At 34.0% G+C, this 20,135-nt stretch overlaps 1 protein-coding gene across 11 annotated transcripts in view; it reads left to right on the forward strand.

The window, feature by feature from the left end:
- Positions 1-20,135, forward strand: part of MCTP1 (multiple C2 and transmembrane domain containing 1) — a 530,890-nt gene that overhangs the window by 304,124 nt on the left and 206,631 nt on the right. For 5 of the 11 annotated variants that reach the window (XM_019428810.2, XM_019428809.2, XM_019428806.2 and 2 more), the window contains exons 6-8: positions 3,911-3,958; positions 7,958-7,996; positions 16,908-16,967. The exons of 1 other annotated variant lie outside the window; for it this stretch is intronic. In XM_019428810.2, coding sequence (XP_019284355.1) covers positions 3,911-3,958; positions 7,958-7,996; positions 16,908-16,967 — 147 coding nt within the window. The remainder of the gene's footprint in view (positions 1-3,910; positions 3,959-7,957; positions 7,997-16,907; positions 16,968-20,135) is intronic. 5 more of the 11 variants (XM_053907193.1, XM_019428804.2, XM_019428803.2 and 2 more) reach the window with 4 other exon arrangements.

Here is a 20,135-nt window from a genome sequence, read left to right on the forward strand (position 1 = left end):
AGGAATAAATTGTAAGTGTTTATTTATTGCCTTATTCAAATAATGCTAGTACTGACCAAACCTACTATAAGCCAGGTCCTATGCTAAACCCATAGGATACTATAGAACTTATATCCAGTGGAGAACTCAGGGATCAAATCATTAGTGAAGGAAATTTAAAATGACAACTGTATTGAGTGCCACGAAAGAGAGGTGCATGTTGCTGTTAAGAGGGAATGTAGTAGAATTTGTTCTAGTTAAGGTAGCAGGAATTCTCTAAGGAAGCCAAATGAGACCTGAGGTCTGAAGTGTGAATAGGAGATAATAAAGCAAAAACCAGGAAGAGAGAAGATATTTCAAGCAGAAGGAAACAGCACATGCAAAGGCCCTATGCTGCACTCCAGTAATTGAAAAAGTACTGGAGCTCAGAAAAGATGTACGCAGAGGAGAGTGTGGGAGATCATGGTGCATGACAACAGCGGACAGGAGATGCCCAGACCATGTAAGGACTGTTGGCCATGTTAAGGTTTGTGGTGATTCTCCAAGAGTCTATGAATAGGAAGTGGCATAATCATATTTGCTTTTTGAAAATAGCTGTGTGGCTGCATTGTGGAAAACAGATGGAAGAATGAGAACGGATACTTGGAGACCAAATAGGACTAATTATTTCATAAATCCTGGGGGAAGATGATGGAGGTTTGGATTAGCATTATCAGAGATAGAGATGGAAAGAAATCAGCAAGTTTACTGGTGAGAGGTAAAATCAACAAAATTTAGTGATAGAATATTCTTGTTTGGGGTTCTTTGTTTTTGTAATGAGGAACAGCGCTTCATAAATGAAAATACCTAAGTGCCTGAGGTCATATATATCCCAAATTATTCGACTGGCAATATTATTGGAAGTTAGAATGATATGGTGGCTGGTTTAGTTATTTGGGTGATTTGATGATGGAGTGTCTGCTGAATTTTTGCATAAAAGGAATATTTATTAAGTGCTCTGACATCAAACTGACGGTTTGAGAGATCAAGCTAGTACCAAGAGACCTTATGGTGAAGCTGCTGAATTGCTCTAAACTGCACAGAAATGAGTGTCAGCACAGGCAAAATGGTCCCAACATTATTTTTTCTTTAACATTTCTTGTAAAAATCTTCCAGTCTCCATAGCTGCTCAAATTTATTATTTCAGTTCAATGTCCATTTAGACAAATATCATTTAAAGGTATTACAGTGCCTGATTATTGATCATCAATGATTTATCACACATGAATGGGAAGAGAACAGGTGGGTTACATGAAGCAGTTGCTCGTCAAAAATCTGGTATGATTCATCTTTCTTCCTTTTCCATTTTCCTCATTGTACCTTTCCAGCCCCATTCACCCTTAACACAAAGAGCCTTTCCTGAAATCTTTGTGCCATTTTCTTGATTCAAATCCCTGCCTTTTGCTACTCCAGCTTTTTGGAAGAAATCCTTTACTGCCAAGTATTGTTCATGCACTGCCTTACTTCATGCCCTTGCCTTCAGAGTTCCAAATAGCACTGAATTCATTCTGCTGTGGCCAGTGAAAAATGATGTCTTCTCCCCTCCCATACTAACATTGACTTTCACCTGAGAATCAAGTAGCTTAGCTAGGGCGCAGTGCCTCAGTAAAGCACAACCTGTTGCAGCCTGTATCAGAGCCAGCTTCTGGCTGGTGACCACACTGACCTCAGTCATACCTGAGGAATGGAGACAAGGGTGTCATTATCCAGGTGTCAGGTTGACTGCACTTGCTCTTCCTTGTGGGTGTGATTAACAGCTGGGAGCATGGGGGTGGTTGCAGAGAAGCCAGGTGACCTTAGGGGGAGGGAAGGAAGTATGAAACATCTCCTACAGGTAATTCTGGTGGCATCCCCAGTATCCTGGCTAGTCTGATGTCCTAGATTTGAATCAGGGTTTCTAAGCATGTGCTTACAGGATGAAAATTTCTAACAAAGACATAAATTTGCTTCTGTTTACTTGCTTGTTTTGGTCTATATAACCATTGTATAGCTATTTTATTAAGATCTCTAAAACTGTTAAGCAACACTAATATGAGATTTTGAAACTCTGAACAAGGACCATTTGTTGGCTGGGCAGGGATCAAAAAACATTTATTGACTCTATAAGCATTGTGCCAGGTTCTATAATGTCTTCTTTATTCTTCTTCTAAGTGTTCAGTGACATGTGTTTATTTCTCTAATTAAATGGAAACTCCTGATGAGGGACTTTAAAGCTCTCCAATGAGCACCATATGTTCTGCCACTGGTAACCTCTGTCCCAGCCATACAAACTCTGGCAGATCTCACCTTCTCTCGAGTCCAGGCTTTCTTCACTGTCATTTGCCCTACCTAAATTACTTCCCATCAACTCCATTCTCTATCCTATCACTTCTGGTTAAAAAAAAAAAAAAGTATATATAAATTATTGCTTCTGATGATCTTTTTTTTTGACGACTGCATTCAAAACCTAGTCCAGCTTTCTGTACCTAGTGGCTGTTCAATGAGTTGCAGATGAAATTCTATGAGGATTTGAAGGGATACTTCAAAGGTCCAGGGAAAGGTATTTTAAGATTTTTTTTTTCTTACTTCAGTATTTAAATCCCTGAGATTGTCACAAACAGTATTAAATAATTAATTTCCTTTTGCGTTCTTAAAATTAGTACATTAATGATAATCTGCTTAAAATCAGTCTGTGTTGCTCTATGAAGATATTAATAACAATGCATTAGAAGCATGTCACTGTATTTTTCTTTTTGTCACATGTCTAGTATTACTCCAATATATTTTCCTGGAAAATAATTGAAGTTTTTTAGTTAAAAACAATCATGGATCCAATGTATCTTCAACTTGAATTTTTGTATGCTTGAAATATATATTATATTGCTTCAGTGAAAATGCTATTGTGAAATTTACAAATTATCCAGGAACAAATCTTATTTAGAAAAATTCAAACTCAAAATATAGCATACCAGAAATCAGTTACTAAATGCCTCACAGTTCCATATAATATCTAGCATAATATATAGGGAAGGAATAGAGGATGATTTTTGCATTGATCCTCACACAGCAAAATTTTAAGAGTTCTGTTCTCTTTGATTATTAGCACAGAAATCATCTATTTTAAGCTTTTGGGATTTAAGATTTTAGTCTAAGAATTCCATATGTATTCTTATGCCTGTATTTATAAAACTTTGCTAAATATTTTATATGTGTTAAAATAGAGAATGGAAGACAGGAGTTTTCAAGAGCCATTAACAAATAAGGTCTAACAATCAAATAGGAAGTAGAACATTAATGTTAAGAAAATGCTATCAAAAGTAGGAATAAATTAAGTGTAAACACAGAGTACTTAGCATCAAAAAGTGCCAAAGTTTCTAAATCAGTTATCTTGCAAGTTTTTTATACACTGTTAATACTGACACTACATTCCATGAATAATGCAGTTGGGATGATTTCTCCTTGTGTGGATTGCCAGTTCTGGAAATCAGTAAAACTGAAGAATGAGTTGAAAATCCTACCAGCCTACTGAATCTACTAAAGCCTCCAAAACATGCGGTGTCTAATTACAGCAATTTGAGGAGTATAGTATGAGTAATAGCAAAAGTATTTCAAAATTGCTTATATTAAAATCTTGTCCATTGAGTTCATCATTGAGTCTTTTAAAAAAAATATCAGATGTGAACAGATTTATATACATTTTTTTTTTAAGTTTCCAGCATTGTGTGTATGAGAAACCAAAATCTTCGTGGGGGGCAGGGGCATGCTGATGAATTGCATGATACAACTGTCATTTCTGTTTCGAATGCATGTCTTGTTTTTGAGCCTACGAAAGTCTGTAGCGCATACATGTGTGTCCTGTATATGGTATTTTGGTCTGATAGTGTGTTTGAGTTCTTTCTGGCTCTTTTTCTAGCAGAGTTCAATCCACAGCTTTCTTCATTGGAGAATTTGTGAAATAAAAGTGAGTGAATTTGTGTTACACACTCCTAGACCTACAAATTGCTTGGCTAAAGCTAAAAAATAGAAGATTATAAGAAACATATGAATTGACTCTTTGGTGAATTGAAATTTTTTTTTCATGATGGTTTATTTTGCTAATTTTTCTGAATTATTTTCATAGCTAACATTTTTTTAAAAACACTTATAAAAAATTTAATGTTTTATAAGATGTATACACTATATTGTCTAGCTATTCTGTGATAATTTTTTTTGTATCTATGGTAACCATGTAATTGCCTGAAAAATATCACTACAACAAAAAATAAAAGCAAAAAATGGATTGAGATTGTAGAATCTCATAAAAACATAATCAGTTCTGCAGCTCTATCACAGGCCATATTTTTATGTTACTTAATTCTTTCACTGGCTTCAAAGAAAGTTGAGATGTTAATGAAGAATTTTGATCATCCTATAATAATATTAGATAATGATGCATTCAAAAACAAAATTCATATGTTTCTCAGCTTAAGATCATAGAGCAAAAAATAAATCTTATTTTTCTATAATTTGCTTTATCTCCTATCTTTAACATTCCCCAATCTTTCTTCTCTAACATGTCTCATAGTTTAATAGTATGTTTGTTAAATTCACTTTTTTAAAACTTTTCTCCTGTTTTCAGCTTTACTGAATCTAGCTTAACCCAAATATCTAAAAAGAAAAAGAAACTTAGGAGTAGGATGCTTAAACACATTGTTTATCCAGTTGGCTTGGCTCAAGAAGCAGAAATTTTGTTCTAAAATCCAGGGACCATTTTATTTCACCATACACCAAAATAAACTCAAAATGGATTAAAATATAAATATGAGACCTGAAACCATAAAAATCCTTGAAGAGGGCATAGGCAGTAATGGCTCTGATGTCCGCCGTAGCAACATTTTTCTAGATATGTCTCCCAAGCCAAGGGAAATAAAAGCAAAAATAAGCCACTGGGTCTACATCAAAATAAAAAGTTTCTGCACAGCAAAGGAAACAATAAAACTAAAGACAGTCTATGGAATGAGAGAAGATATTTGAAAATGACATATCCTATAAAGGGCTAGTATCCAAAATATGTAAAAAACTCAACACCCAAAAAGGAAATAATCCAATTAAAAAATGGGCAGGAGACATGAACAGACATTTCTCCAAAGAAGACATACAGATGGCCAACAGACACACGGAAAGATGCTAACATCACTCATCATCAGGGAAATACAAATCAAAACTATAATGAGATATCACCTCACAACTGTAAGAATGGCTAAAATCAAAAACACAAGAAACAAGCATTGGTGAGGATATGCAGAAAAAGGAAGTCTCTTGCACTGTTGGGAACTGCGTGGAAAACAGTTTTGAGGTTCCTGAAAAAGTTAAAAATAGAACTACCCTATGATCCAGTAATCATGTTGCTGGATATTTACCCAAAAAATACAAAAGCACTAATTCAAAGGGATACGTGAACCCCTTGTTTACAGCAGCCTTATTTACAATAGCCAAATTATGGAAGCAGCCCAAGTGTCCATTGATTGATGAATGGATAAAGAAGATATTGTATATATATGCACAATGGAATATTACTCAACCATAAAAAAGAATGAAATCTTGCCATTTGTAACAACACAGTTAGGGCTACAGAGTATAATGCTGAGCAAAACTAGTCAGTCAGAGAAAGGTAAATACCACATGACCTCACTCACATGGGAAATTTAAGAAACAACACAAATGAGCAAAGAAAGAGAGAGAGAGAGAAAGAAACCAAGAAACACTCTTAACTGTAGAGAACAAACTGATAGTTACCAGAGGGGAGGTGGGTAGGGGATGGATGAAATAAAGAATGGGGATTAAAGAGTACACTTATCATGATGAATTAATTAATTAATAATTTTAAAAATCTAGGCACATTTTGGGGGTCACTGGATCTAATAATAGAATTCTAGAAACCAAATCAGGAAAATAATGAATTTGTTCCCACAACTGCCAAATATTGCATATTTATACTTTGGGAAATCGTTAACTTTTTGTTTGTATCAGTGTCCCAGTCTGAAAAACGATACCTTGCAGTCTATTTGTAAAGCCAATTTTGAGAGACAGAAAAAATACAAACCCTATAGTTTGCTTTACATCATGAGGATTTATTTTATGCCGTGGCTCTGAGTCAAGGGATGTGGTTTCGAGCAGCAGTAGTAAATCTGTGTAATACTGAGTAGTGTTGCCTTGAGATTCAATTCTTCCTCCTGTTCTTAGCTCCTTTTTCACAGTATACCATTTCTTACAGAATGGAATTTTAGGAGATCCTTAGAAACTAGGTGATGATAATAAATGGCCATGAGTTACAAGATTTTGCTTATTTATTTATTTATCTTAATTATTCTCACTTGATTTGACTGAAAACAGTGTCTCTAGGAATTATCATTCTCTGTTCACTGAAACTCTGCTTTCTCAGAAAGTTGAAGATTTATTGTCTGACTCCCAGTGGTGGAGGTTTTGTTAATATGGCATGCCACAAAAGTATTTGGTTTCCAATTGCCTTTTAGTGATGATGGAGAAGGTGTGGTGGAGGTGGTGGTGGGAGTGATGATGATGATGATGATGATGATGACAATAACTCACTTAAGATCAATAACAAACATTTATTACATGGCCACTGTATGGACACCTCCACAACCCAATGGTAGGTTTTGTTGCTTCAAAATAAATTGCACGTTAGTACTTACAAAACATATAAAATATTTCTATAATAGTATTTGATAATAATGCTTTGCCGTTTCCTGGCTCCATTCAAAATAAAATAGGGAATTATTGTAACCTTAGGAAATCCACTAGTCTTCCATATTTTGGTCAATATTTAACACAGGGGATATATAGGGAAAATATAACCTATAAAAGCACTATCTACAAAGAATAAAAATGAATCCTTATCTTTGACAATTTCATGTTTTTCTCTTTTCCTGTCCTAGAACCTTCACATAATTCTATTGTCTTGGTTTAGGCCAAAGGTTGTCTTCTATATGACTTAATCTTTTATTAAAATTTTCTTTTGTATTTTTGTGATTTATGAGTGGTTTTTGAAATGGTCCTGCTTTATAGTGAATTCTGCTGAAGGAGATACAGTTGTTAAAGGTACCAGTGTGCCTCCTTAATATACAAATATGACAAGCACTTCAAAAGGTATATTCTTTCTCCAAATATTCCCTATTCTCCACTTCATAAGCATTAAAGATAATGATAAAGCTAAGAGAGGGTAAAGAGGTTAATCAGGAAGTTAATACCACAGTGTTAACTGAGAAAAATTTAAAACTGGGGAGTAAATAAAATATCTTTGGATTTTTATGACTTACTTTATTTAAGAGACCACTGATCTTGGGCACTCATTACAAATTTCCATTAACCTTAAATAAAACTTGTAGCCATAAATACTTCTTACTATGGCACACACAGACAAAAAAAAAAAAAAACTAATTTAAAGGATATGTTATGGCTAAACATTTAGCAGGAAGATCTACTAATGTAGTATTTTTCACATTTGAAAGCATTTTCACATTTGAAAGATTAATTGGAAGCAGAGACAATTCTAAGATGCCACCAAAGCAACAGGCTTTTGAACATGTTTGAAGAGACAAGTTACCTGGTCGAGTCAGTACATCCTCAGCCTCCAGCACCAAAAGGAACCGTTGCCAATCATGAGATGCAATATTTTTTTTCCCAGCCAATAATAAGATATTTCAAATTTTCCATTCTATTTAAAAAGTACCGTCTCATTTCTTTATACAAAAGAATAAAGCAAATGAACTCTCACCAGAAAGACTGCTTGAATGTTAAAGGTGCTTCTTCTAGCTGTGTGTACGTGATGAAAACAATTTTGTCTTGTATACTGGTTGCTGGAAACTGCTGTTTAAATGTTAAGCTTCCTCTAGAAAACAATTGGCTGCCCTATTCTGTATTTGAGTGATAAGATAATGAAAATGCTTTATTTCATTTACAGACAATGCTAATGAGGAAGAGTTGGAAAAGATCAAGTAAGGTAATGGCTTAGCATGTGATCTTTCAGCTTTTCTTGTTGAGAAGAACTATCAGCTGCATTTCCAAATCTCTCTCATACCTCTTCAAACTGTACTACAGGATTTCATCACCCTTGTTCTTTTTTTCCCATAACTTTAAGTAAATCACGTGATGCTTTTTTTAAGTAACTAGAAATCACACTGATCAATCACATCCACATCATCCTCTTGCTAATGCCTGGTCACTTCTCAGCATCTGGTTTCTGTTGTGTGTGCCACAGGGTCTAGAAAATGTCTTTGCTCCCGATCAGGAATAAAATGATGGGGTTAGGGTAGGGACCACTCCAGAGAGAAGGAAGATCCACGTAACTCACTGTCTTTGTTCACTGAAAACTAAATGTGAGGCTTTCTAAACTCAAAAATTCCTCTTGGCTACATCTGTGGAGCCTGTAATGAGAAGAGTTTTCCATCATTGCCTCTTCTCACTTCGAGAAATAAATGACTCCTGGGAGTGAGAAGAGTTTATGGTTCCTGTAACTTACAAAGTCCTTGCTCTTCTTATAACTTGTAAAGTATCTAAGATACAAACTAAACTCTGTATTTGTTGAGTGGTGGTACCACTCTTGGACACAAATAAATATCAAGATGAAACTGACATTACTCCTTGAAATAAAGGGATTTTATTTCTAAAGATCTTTGTTCAAATTTCCATTTAAAAAGTCAGCACTCATTTTTAAGTGTGAGTAATTTTTTTAGACCCTGGAACATGACAATCTTTTTTTTTTTTTCATTCTGATTGAATCATGCTATTACTTAAATTTGTCTTTAATTTTGTCATTTTTATTACTGTGAATTAAGAAAATACATCAAAAGGTTTTTGTATTTATGGTAATGTATTAATTTCTATAACAAGTACTTCTTACTGTACAGTTTCTTCTCAATTCTTATAGTATTCATGACAGAAAGATAACTTGGCTCACAAAAAGGTCAGGGCTACATTAAAAATCACCATTATATTTTAATAAAGTGAAAACCATTTACTAAAGAAAGTTGCTGAATATTTCTGACTTAGTATTCACTGTGTTTTTTATTGACCAAAATAAAGTTTCAAAAAGTCTTAAAGAAATATTTGCACTATTAATGTTGGTATTACATATTTTTTGTAATTATACTTCAAAATTAGTATTCTGTAAAAACATATATTTTTTGAAAGTTGCGTAATTTGGCTTTCCTTATTCTGTGTCTACATTATGACACAGCTGGGTAAAAACGTTGTAATTCATTAATATATATCAATATTTCCTGTTCCAGATGCAGTTAAGGTGTAATGCTAGAGCAGGATATTATATAGTAGTTAGTATTAATTAGCAAGAATGATGCATTTATTGTAGTATAAAAGAAAGAATAAATATAAAGATTCTTCTTTAAATAATTTAATATATATTTAAATTTAATTTGAATAATTAAGTAAATATAAATCTGCATCTTTTACTTTGGTCTACAAAAAATTAAAAAAGACTAATAAACATCTATTCAACACTATTGTTACTTCTAAAATTCTGAAAGTTCTAATTTATTATTAATAATTCATTTGTACATTCAGACTGGCTTGTCATTTTTCTGGCTTGCCATTGAAGATACAGAATTTCCCGTGTCTAGCTTTGCATTTATTGGGGTAGTTGGCAGATTATTTTTAGTTCGAATAGTAATATGGCTTTGGGGTTTTTAGCCTAAGGGATTTTCCGTTTTATAAAATTTATTGGGGATATTGAGTGCTGAGTAAAGGAAAATCAGTTCACTCATTTGCTTTTTTTTCTATGAGAACATACTGAACTCCTGTTAATTCATTCAATCATCACTGTCCCCTAAAACATTTGTCATATTCATCCACATTAGTGTTATAAGAACAAGGTGTTAAGTTCAAAATCAAGGGAAAGTTTGTAACTTCATTTACCACACAATCCATGGTCCTTCACACACACTGAAACTGCGTCCCCAGCTCCTTCCTTCAGGAATTAATGCAGGAAGAATGATGTTCAAGCAAATTGTGCTTCCCAGGAAACTAAGGGATAAGTGGCTGTACCATGTAGCTTTATGTATTATCATGTTACTGTTTTGTGGAAATGTAACCCTTTTCTAATTATTTCAATCTTCTCCTTCAAGACCGTGTGTCTAAGATTTTTTTCCTCTTCTGTTTTTTGTAAAAGGATATAATTTATTTGCCTTACAGTCAAATACAGGTATTTTACCTTTGATACAACTTCGCTCAAAGTCAAAGGTGAATTTTTCATATGAACAGGTCATTTTTTTCTTTGGAATCTTGACTTGTGAGAATGAGGTCTCCTGCTTCTCTGGAGCAGGACTGTTATGTGCAGTCTGTGTGTGGGTACCAACGGTGATTATAAAATCTGAGAATTATGAACTCTGTGGCAAAGACTTAAATACAGTCTGATAATGTTGCTAGACATTCTCTAGTATGGAGTTTTTCTTCCTCTTCTTGTTTGTTTTGTTTTGTTTTGTTTTCAGAAGTGACGTAACCATGGAAAGGGAAAACTAAATTGACATAGTTATGTTTTAAATATGCACATTCCCCCCCCCCCCGCCCCCCGTGTATGCAAGTGTATCAGCTCATAGGGTTTCCTGTTACTTAAATATCGGTTCACCATGTTCATCATCTTGTCAATAATTGATTCTTTCAATGGAAATCATATTATTTGTGGCACTTTTATAATGTGGAATTGTATGTACTATTGAAAATAACTGAATAGCCAACTTGAGGGCAGGGAATTATAATTGCTGTTCAGGACTGACTTCCATATAATTTAGAGTAATTGTGTTACCATCTAACAAGTAGGAAAATAAATACACCTAAACTTGCCTCTGACAAGCAAGAATGATACATGTTGTATTTGAACGGTATGTTAACCAGGAAATAATTATGAATTTCTTCATAGCTCCTCTTCTGGGAATGATAACATCTTTTAAAACTCTCATTCCGGTTTTCTACAAGCATACTTTCCATCTTGCACATTTGTAATCCTGCCTCACACTCAGCTGTTAAAGAAAAATGTTATTTTCAGAAGAAAGGGATCAGTGTCTCCCTAAACTTGGGCAACTGAATAATTATCCTGGTCAACGAGTTATACTTACATGACAAAATGCATTTTGGCAGAAAAATGGTAATGCTTTGAATTATTGCAATATTTTATTCTTTAGAAGAAGCTTATCATTGATAATTTATTCTAAGGTTAAATTATTCAGCAAGAAAATTTCATGAGCTCAGAAGAGAAGATGTATATGTGTTTTGTGAATAAATTTTGTGGGGTCAGACAAAAAATAGAAAAAAATAATGAAATAATTGCCTGTCAGACCGACAATAAGCAGAAATGATTTTACCCTACATTGTGTGTATGTGTGTGTGTGTGTGTGTGTGTGTATTTTAATGTAGAAGAATTAGTTTATCGATAAGTGTGATAATAAATTTATGTACTTTCAATAAATCGCTTTAATTACACGAGACATAAACATTCTGATAATATAAAGATATACACACTGCAATTCATATTCTCAACAATAACAGTTTAGAAATCTTTTAAGAAGAGATAATCCTTTGAATAATATAATATGGACTTTGTGATCATGTCTCATTAGCATATCTTCTGTTACTTGATGGCTTATTTTTTAGTAATATATCTTTTTTATAAAGATTTTATTATAATCACTTAGCATAATTTTAATGAACTATAAAACACTTTATTCACTGGTGAATGAAGCAATTTCTAATAAGACTTTTGGCAAGGATATTGTTAATTTAAACTAGAGAACACTTTCCACTCTAAGTCTGCAGGGCGTAGTTAAACCTGACACCTTGGATGACACATTAAAAATGCATCAGTGAAAACCTCTTAGTGCTTTAATTTAAGAAACGTTAGAGAAACAGATTAACACATTTTTAGGTATATCACACAGTCCGACATAGCGGGGGGGGGGGGGGGGGGAGTCATTATTTAGCAGTTACTAGGTTCTTTCTCCAAAGACTTCACATCCTGATAATAAATAGATGATTTTTTTAAACCTGCAAAACACACGAGCTTTCTTGGTCATTGACTCTCTCACCCGTGAGGACCTAAAAGGCTTTTCTTTGGTGTCTCATTTAAAATTATTATGCATAAATTTTTGAAAAAATGAGATGCTTACGTGTTTCCAAAGGAAATACAATGTTCTTTTAAAAGTCCTTACCACTATTTATACTACCAAATCTGTGTTATCTGGGAATGCTATAAAGTCAACCTCATAATTAAGGCTTCTGAGATTCCCAAGTGCAGTGGTGAACAAAAGGCAAATAGCATGGGCATTTCTAATATAAAAGACTATTTTTACCTCGATCAACTGAACTCTCAAAATTTGTAGTAAGTTTATCTAAAATAGAGATATCATAGTGCAGTAAATATTTTATTATCCCACAAATTACATGAAGCCATGGTTAAATTTTATGTAGAGATGATTTTTTTTCTTGCTGTTTTGACAATATTTTCCCATTGGTATAAAATATCATACATTTTTATATATTGTAATTCATAACTACAGGGATTTGCTGTAACAGTGGCTTTACATTTATTTGACCGCTCTTGTTGAATTTTTAAAATGTTGTGGGTCCTTGAGGGAGCAAAGCTGGATGACTTGGCACAAAGTGAAAGGACAAAAGGTAATCTCAGGCAGAAGACGAATGCCTTGACGCCTGTGCGCTGGCTGTAAAATGTTTAATTGTGGGTCACTGATTGGCATGCACACTGCTAATATGTGTTCCCCAGTGAGCTGACAATTTCCCAAGATCCTCTCCAGACTGACCAAAGGGAGGGAACTAATACAACGTGGCTCCAGGATAATGGAGCTAACTGTTGGTTTGCAAGATTATATGGCCTTTGAATTCAAAGATATATATATGTGTATATATGATGTACATCAGATATATCTAACATATATATGTATACATGTGATATATGTATGTGTGTGTGTATATATATATATGTATATACACACATGTATATATGCATATTAAGTTGAATGTGACTAGGAGGAGATATGTTGGTTTTAAAGTTCCCTAAATATCCTCAATGAAAATAAATCATAATTTTGTGAAGATTCTGCTTTCAAAGCCATGGTTGACAGTAATAGATACACATGCATGCATGTGTGTATACATACACGCTAATGCACAAATTAAAGATTTAAGTTAAAATTTCTAGGAAAATAAAAGACAAAGCAAAGCCAGCCTTCAGTTACAGGGCATGTCCTCTGGGGAGTTGAGATTGTCTGTCTCTCGTCAGAAATATTTAAATGGACAGTTGGAGTTGCAGAGGGAATCATATTGGTGTTTAATGAGTATAAATGGTATGAGCACCTATTTGAGTAACCAAGAAAACAGGAAAATAGAACTTCACTGTAATTTCTACTTACTTCGTGTCCCTGTTTTTAGTTACATAACTATCAATAGACCTATTCAACTTGGTGGGGGCAACCAAGAGCTATAGAGCTTTGATAAACAGTGATTTCAGTCAGACCAGGAAAGGCTACGAAAATTATTTACTTATGGGTTTATCTATTTCTAACCTCTTAAATGCCTAGAGAGTATTGAGAAAAGGAATTGTGCACCTTAAAAATACTCTGTGTAATATGAAGGCTACCTGGGTTGACCTTCACGTTTGAATCTCAGGCTTCCCAATTTCAAATCTGTGGTGAGTTTTTGAGTATTGAAGAATTGCTGAATTATGATAACTACAATATGTTTAAAGGCCTGTACCCATTAAAGCTAATGAAAAATATCACAATTAACAGAAGTTCAAGGCTAATCCTTGTTCATCCAATGACAAAGTCTTTAAAGATTTTTATGATGTATTTAAATAGGAGGCTGAACTAAATACAGCATCATGTTCATTTGTTAGGAAAGAAATCAACTGTCCTTTAGTTTTATTTCTCTGGGGAAAAAATATATCTTCTATATTTTTAAATTTACAATCTTGTTACTTTTTAGGTTCACAGTAGGATTTTGGATCTTTGAAGATAAACTTTCTTAGTGTGTATTGGTGTTTTGGAGGCAAAAACTAGATTTAAATAAGATATTCTCAATGTGTCTAGCTACTTTGATAAATGCAACACCTCAGCATAAATACTCAACGATTCATTATTCAGGATAACGTCAATAATTTGCCTTTATCAATTTGATGTCTCTGTTCTTTGTTCTGTTTCCTTTTGCTCTTAATTTATAATTTTAGCACTTTTAAAATGGCCTTTCATTCATTTATCAGATTCTTGTTCCAATGGGGACAGAAATATAACTGAATATCTACAATAATGATTGAAATCTTGCCCTCAAAAAATCACTTTTTTTTAGAACTCTTTATCATAATGCCAGGTGTCTTATTATTATTGTTATTATTAGAAACTCTCACTAAAGGAAAGCCACGCCTCATCTGCTGTGGATTTTATATTCATCAAGGCAATAAATGACATAAGGGTCCACAGGAAAATTAAGTTGTTCCATTTGAAATAAAGGCCTAAATTTACATGAGAATGTAGGTTGTAAAATGAAATATAAATTTTAGTTGATGAATAATGACAGAAGTAATTAAACATGGCATGAAAAGCACAGCCTGAGCACGTCAGTGGATCCAAATGTGGCTAATATTTTTGTTTCTTAAATTTTAACAGAGAAACCTAAGTTCTAAATGCTGATCATTAAAATTTCCCCTTCCCCCTCCCCCCCACACACAAATTCATCAATCTCTTTGCGTACCAGTCACATAATTATCTCATTACCCTCAAAGGGTATTCATCTGAGGAAGAATGAAAAGTATGAAGTTGGTGGTTTCAACATTAGTCACCTTAGACCACTTGAACTTTAAATGAATTAACAATACTTTGGAATGTTTAATGGTCATATTATTTGTTGTAACTGTCTTGAGTCTAAAGCCAGTACTCTCACCTCCATTTAAGTTGCCTTAATGCATTTTACGTTAAGGTAAAACTCACTGTTGTATTACTTGTCTTATTGGCTCTTGGGAAATTATTTGTGTAAGGAGACTTCAAGACTTCAGTTCCTTTAATATGATACTTTAAAATTTTCCACATGTTGCTAAACATGCTGCTTAATTTAAAAAGAATTGGGAGGGGCGCCTGGGTGGCTCAGTCGGTTAAGCATCCGACTTCAGCTCAGGTCATGATTTCACGGTCCGTGAGTTCGAGCCCCGCGTCGGGCTCTGGGCTGATGGCTCAGAGCCTGGAGCCTGCTTCCCATTCTGTGTCTCCCTCTCTCTCTGCCCCTCCCCCATTCATGCTCTGTCTCTCTCTGTCTCAAAAATAAATAAACATTAAAAAAATTTTTTTTTAAAGAATTGGGAATCAGAGTAAGGAGAGAATTAGCAATAGAAAAGAAACACACATATTTTGTAAAATCTGGAAGAAGGTCTTTGTAGTTAAACAGTGTACAGCATCAAAAGACTACAGTCATTCCTTGTAACATTCATGCCCCAATGTCCAAAGGTAAATGTGTTTTTTCAGGACTTGTTGTTTGTTGCGTGTTTTTTTTTTTTTTTTGAGATACTGATGTGACAGCGTGCTACGAGTGACAGATGAGAACCATAGCTGTACATGTAATTGAATTATAACTCTGTAGTGATGATAAAACAAGGTCTTAAACTCAAGAGTTCTTCCTAGTAACCTCTGACATTAGCCATGCTACCTGACCAAATCCTGTGCAGGTAACTTGGGAAAGTGAAAGTCATTTCAGTAAGAAATAGATTTTGTGTAAACAAAGAAACAAACAAACAAACAAAACAGATTATATAAATTATCCTTAATGTAATTCTAGTTCTAAATTTAAATTATACAACTTGCTGTACACCCTAAACATGTTAGCTCACTATTATTTTCTGATATGATTTTTGGTATCATTTTTGGAAGGAATATCTATACCTAACCAGTGGAAACGCCCAGTAACTAACAATCCACAAATTATTTATTGAGTACCTACTATGCAATAGGCATCATGTGAGGTGCTGGGCCACTGTCTTAGTCGCTAACACAAAGTTATGGAGGAATCAAGTAAGTTACAAAACTTCTTCTGATTCATCACAATGTCAGAGGTTGATGCTGCCCGATACAGGTCCTCAGATTCCCACAATTTTACCATAACTGACACCCAGAAACAGGATGCAAAACATACCAATTTAAAAGATGCATGTAATGCAAATGTTCTCCTTAAAAGTGACCAACAATGATTTGATTTCCTGAAGTTGAACTGGTTTTACTCTATAAATGTCTGAGGATTAAGTAATAAAATACCCAACGTGATGTTTTGTTAGGATATTGCTACTCTTCTCAGTATTCATTTTATTAAATTATTTTTGTAAGGCCCAAGTTAACTAACTTGTATTATCTATGTTCTATATTATATCATAAAACTAGGACGTTTTTAATAGGGATTAAACTAAATTTGAGTAGGTACATGATTATGACTAAAATTGCTACTATTATTCTTTAAAAATGCTCTGTGGGTCTATGGTGTTAAATTGTTTTGTTAAAAGGCACAGATATTATATGACTTATTTCAAAATCTTAAAGTACTTTTGAACAGTTCTATTTTCTAAAATAAAGTGTTATACTTTGAGATATAATAATCAACAATTTAAAATAAAGAGGTAAGTAGATTCTTTAAAAATTACAGAAATAATCCTTTCTAAACTTACCGCCATTGATATTAGATATGAATAAGAGAAAAACTTTAATTTACTCAAGGAAAGAAAACTAACAGTTTATAAACATCGAAAGTGTCATAGGACATATAACTTTGGGGTTTTATTTATTTTGGTTTCATTGGGCTAATTAAGTATTCTCAAAAACACCTCAAAATTTAGCTAAATATTTGTTTGTTTTTAGGATCTTTCAGAAAATGAAGTGGTTGGATCTTATTTCTCTGTGAAGTCTTTCTTTTGGAGGGTAATGTCGAAATCCTTTATATTAATATTTTTGATTTTGGTTCTGAATAGTGATTTTTGAAAGTTAAGTGTGAATTAGGAAATTCATTTTTAAAATGGGTCTCAGAAAAATGTATTCCATTGCCTTCTTTATTAACTTTTATTCCAAGTCATTCGAGTGACTCTTGCATTTCTTAATTTGTATAAACTAAGAACTTCATGTATTTAATATGTTGCTTTGAAGTCAGTTGCTTGTGGGACTAAGTTTATCCCAAATTCTTAACAGCTAGAGGCCCACAGGCCTTCCAGGAATATAATGGTGCTATCTAGAGAGTCCGTTAAGTTTCTTTTTTCCCTTCTTGTAAAATCTGCTCCATCTGTTTGGGAAAAATTTACTTCTATTACAGTGATCTTATACTATATACGTACTACATAATCAGTGTTCTTTCTTTGAAAAAAAAACTTATGAATTAGAAAACAGCAACTCTGCTGTTGATTTAAATAAAGAAAAAAGTGAAAATTCCACAGAGAATTTGTTTTAAATGCCATTGCAATTTAATGTTATTTACTCTTTCATGACTTAAACATAACGAGCTCTGTCATCCTATTTTCTCTGCTCTAATTCTGCATTATGCACAGCACGATTTATTACAAATGCACTTATTACTTTGCCAAGAGTTTCCCTCTTTCTTTGAAAATTCACACTTGGTACATGATTACCTAGCGATAGATATTGCAATGAAAATGCTACACTCGTAAGGCTTTACCATTTTCTTTCCTTGGCTCTTCAACTGCTCATGACTGAAAACTATCCTTCCCCTTTAGAACTGTAAGGTTTGTTGCAGTGTCTTTTAAGCAGACTGGCATACCCTAAATTAAGTCATGCCTTGACTTGACCAATGAGCCAGCGTAAACCACATCTCTTCATCCATTGCTCCCTCCACACACACTGTTATTGGTGTGAGCTTATTTTAATTATTATAGCATCTTCATTTCCTTTCAGTCTACTGACGGCTACCTCCACTATTGCTATTCAGTGTCCTTGCTAAAATAATAATAATTTCTCTTGTATGTTCACGCATTATCCATGAACACAGTGACTGCTTTTGAATTGTTATATCACCTTAAATGGAATTTGGCTTTTGGCAAAAATGCAGCCTCTGTATTCATACAGTATACTTCTTTGCCAAGAGAGCAGAATTCAGGAGTGTTCTCTGTTGAGTTTGTTCTATATGCAGCAAACATGCAAACCGATCTTTATGAATGAAACCTTGCTACCAGGATCAATTGCATAAGAAATAAGTTTTAAGGCCTTCCCTTTCAAATGATTCTTTCACAATCTTTGCTACTTCCAAATTAGTATTGCATGTACCAGTACTTTCCATTTGGTTGTGTTCACCCTTAAATATTCTTTATTAACCTTTCTCAATTTCTTTAACTGTCTTATTTTAGAATAAGAAATATGCAAATTTAAAAGATAGCTTTTGGGGCGCCTGGGTGGCGCAGTCGGTTAAGCGTCCGACTTCAGCCAGGTCACGATCTCGCGGTCCGTGAGTTCGAGCCCCGCGTCAGGCTCTGGGCTGATGGCTCGGAGCCTGGAGCCTGTTTCCAATTCTGTGTCTCCCTCTCTCTCTGCCCCTCCCCCGTTCATGCTCTGTCTCTCTCTGTCCCAAAAATAAATAAAAAAAAAAAAAACGTTGAAAAAAAAAAAAATTTAAAAGATAGCTTTTTTTGTATTTGAGGTACATAATCTAATATCTTTTCTTCCGAGCGTATGTTGAGTAACTAACCAAGTGAGTCATAAAAGCAGAACATTTAGCGGTCATTTGTTTTATCACTAAGGAAACTAAGGCCCAGAGAAGTGATGCCATTGACCTGACATCCCTGAAAATGGTAGGATCAACCAGGACCAATATTTTTCTTTCTCTGAATATCACAGAAATAATTGTTTAAAGCAACTAAGTTCCTTTGGGGGTCAATAATGAATACAGATAGGATGTAAAAATAAAGCCTTCCTTTAATTTTTCTTCACTGACCCCCTTTCAAATTTTTCTTGCATTATGTAACCCTTCTCCCCCACAGCTCATTAACCCACTGATAGATGGATGTGTTGAGGGCTGTGATGTTGCTATGTTTGAGGTCCCATCTTATAAAATCAGCAAATCACTGATCAAGTCTACTTTGGATAAGTATGATTTTTCATATTCATGTTTAAAAGTCACTCCGATAACTGACCTAATTGCTCCTTGCCCAGGTAATATTTGTATTGTGATTTTTTTATGTTTATTAGCTTTTAGAAGAGATGTGTAGCAAAGGAGTTTCTCCATAGACATTTTCAGATATGCAGAAGACCTAAATAGTTCAGATAGAATCTTACATGAGGCGTATATGTGTGTTTATGAGCTTTTATCAGCTTCTTTATAAGGATCAATACATGTATCCAGGAGACAGCAACTGAATTACATTGAGTGAAACTAAATCCTGGCAAGAACTTACTTAATAAATGTCATGGTTACTTGCTAGATCTTAATTTCCTTGAGAGCAAAATAATAGAAAGAAAAGACCGAAGTGGTACAGAAATAGTCTGATTTTCCAAAGGCATAATATTTATAATTCATCAAGACATGATATCTTACAACACAAAACATTAAGCAATGGATATATAGTGATTACCATACTTTTCATAAAAGCAACAAATATTATATGAAGCCATTTGGATTACTCTAAGTCAGAATTTCATTAAAGATTTTAACTTCTCAATAAAGGATGATAACTTGGTGCTGTTGCTTCAAATATTTAGTACATTTAAGTTTTTCCCAATTAACTCCATTGACTGGACATTTAGATTTCCATGACTGAGAGTTAATTGAACAAACCAGATTATGAGAATGCTGTAGTGAATTAAAGAGAAATGTTAAGATTGTTTAAGTAGAGAATGGCTGGGCTATACCAAGATACCTCATATAGAAAAATGGAGAAATGGCTTGTAATATGAAATGGGCCAAAAAGAATGCATAGAATACAGAACAATTAGGAATTATGTCAGAGCACCATCTTACAGTAGGGTCAAATCAAAGTGTGGTTGAAGGAAGACCCTGAAGGCCAAAGAGAAGTATTGGTTTTATCACACAAGAAGTTATCCTGTGCTGAAGTGTTTGCATTCTTAACAACTCAACCATATATGACATAT

This window comes from Panthera pardus, unplaced genomic scaffold (assembly GCF_024362965.1).
Source record: "Panthera pardus isolate Hobbes unplaced genomic scaffold, ASM2436296v1 HiC_scaffold_2, whole genome shotgun sequence".
Taxonomy (NCBI): Eukaryota; Metazoa; Chordata; class Mammalia; order Carnivora; family Felidae; genus Panthera; species Panthera pardus.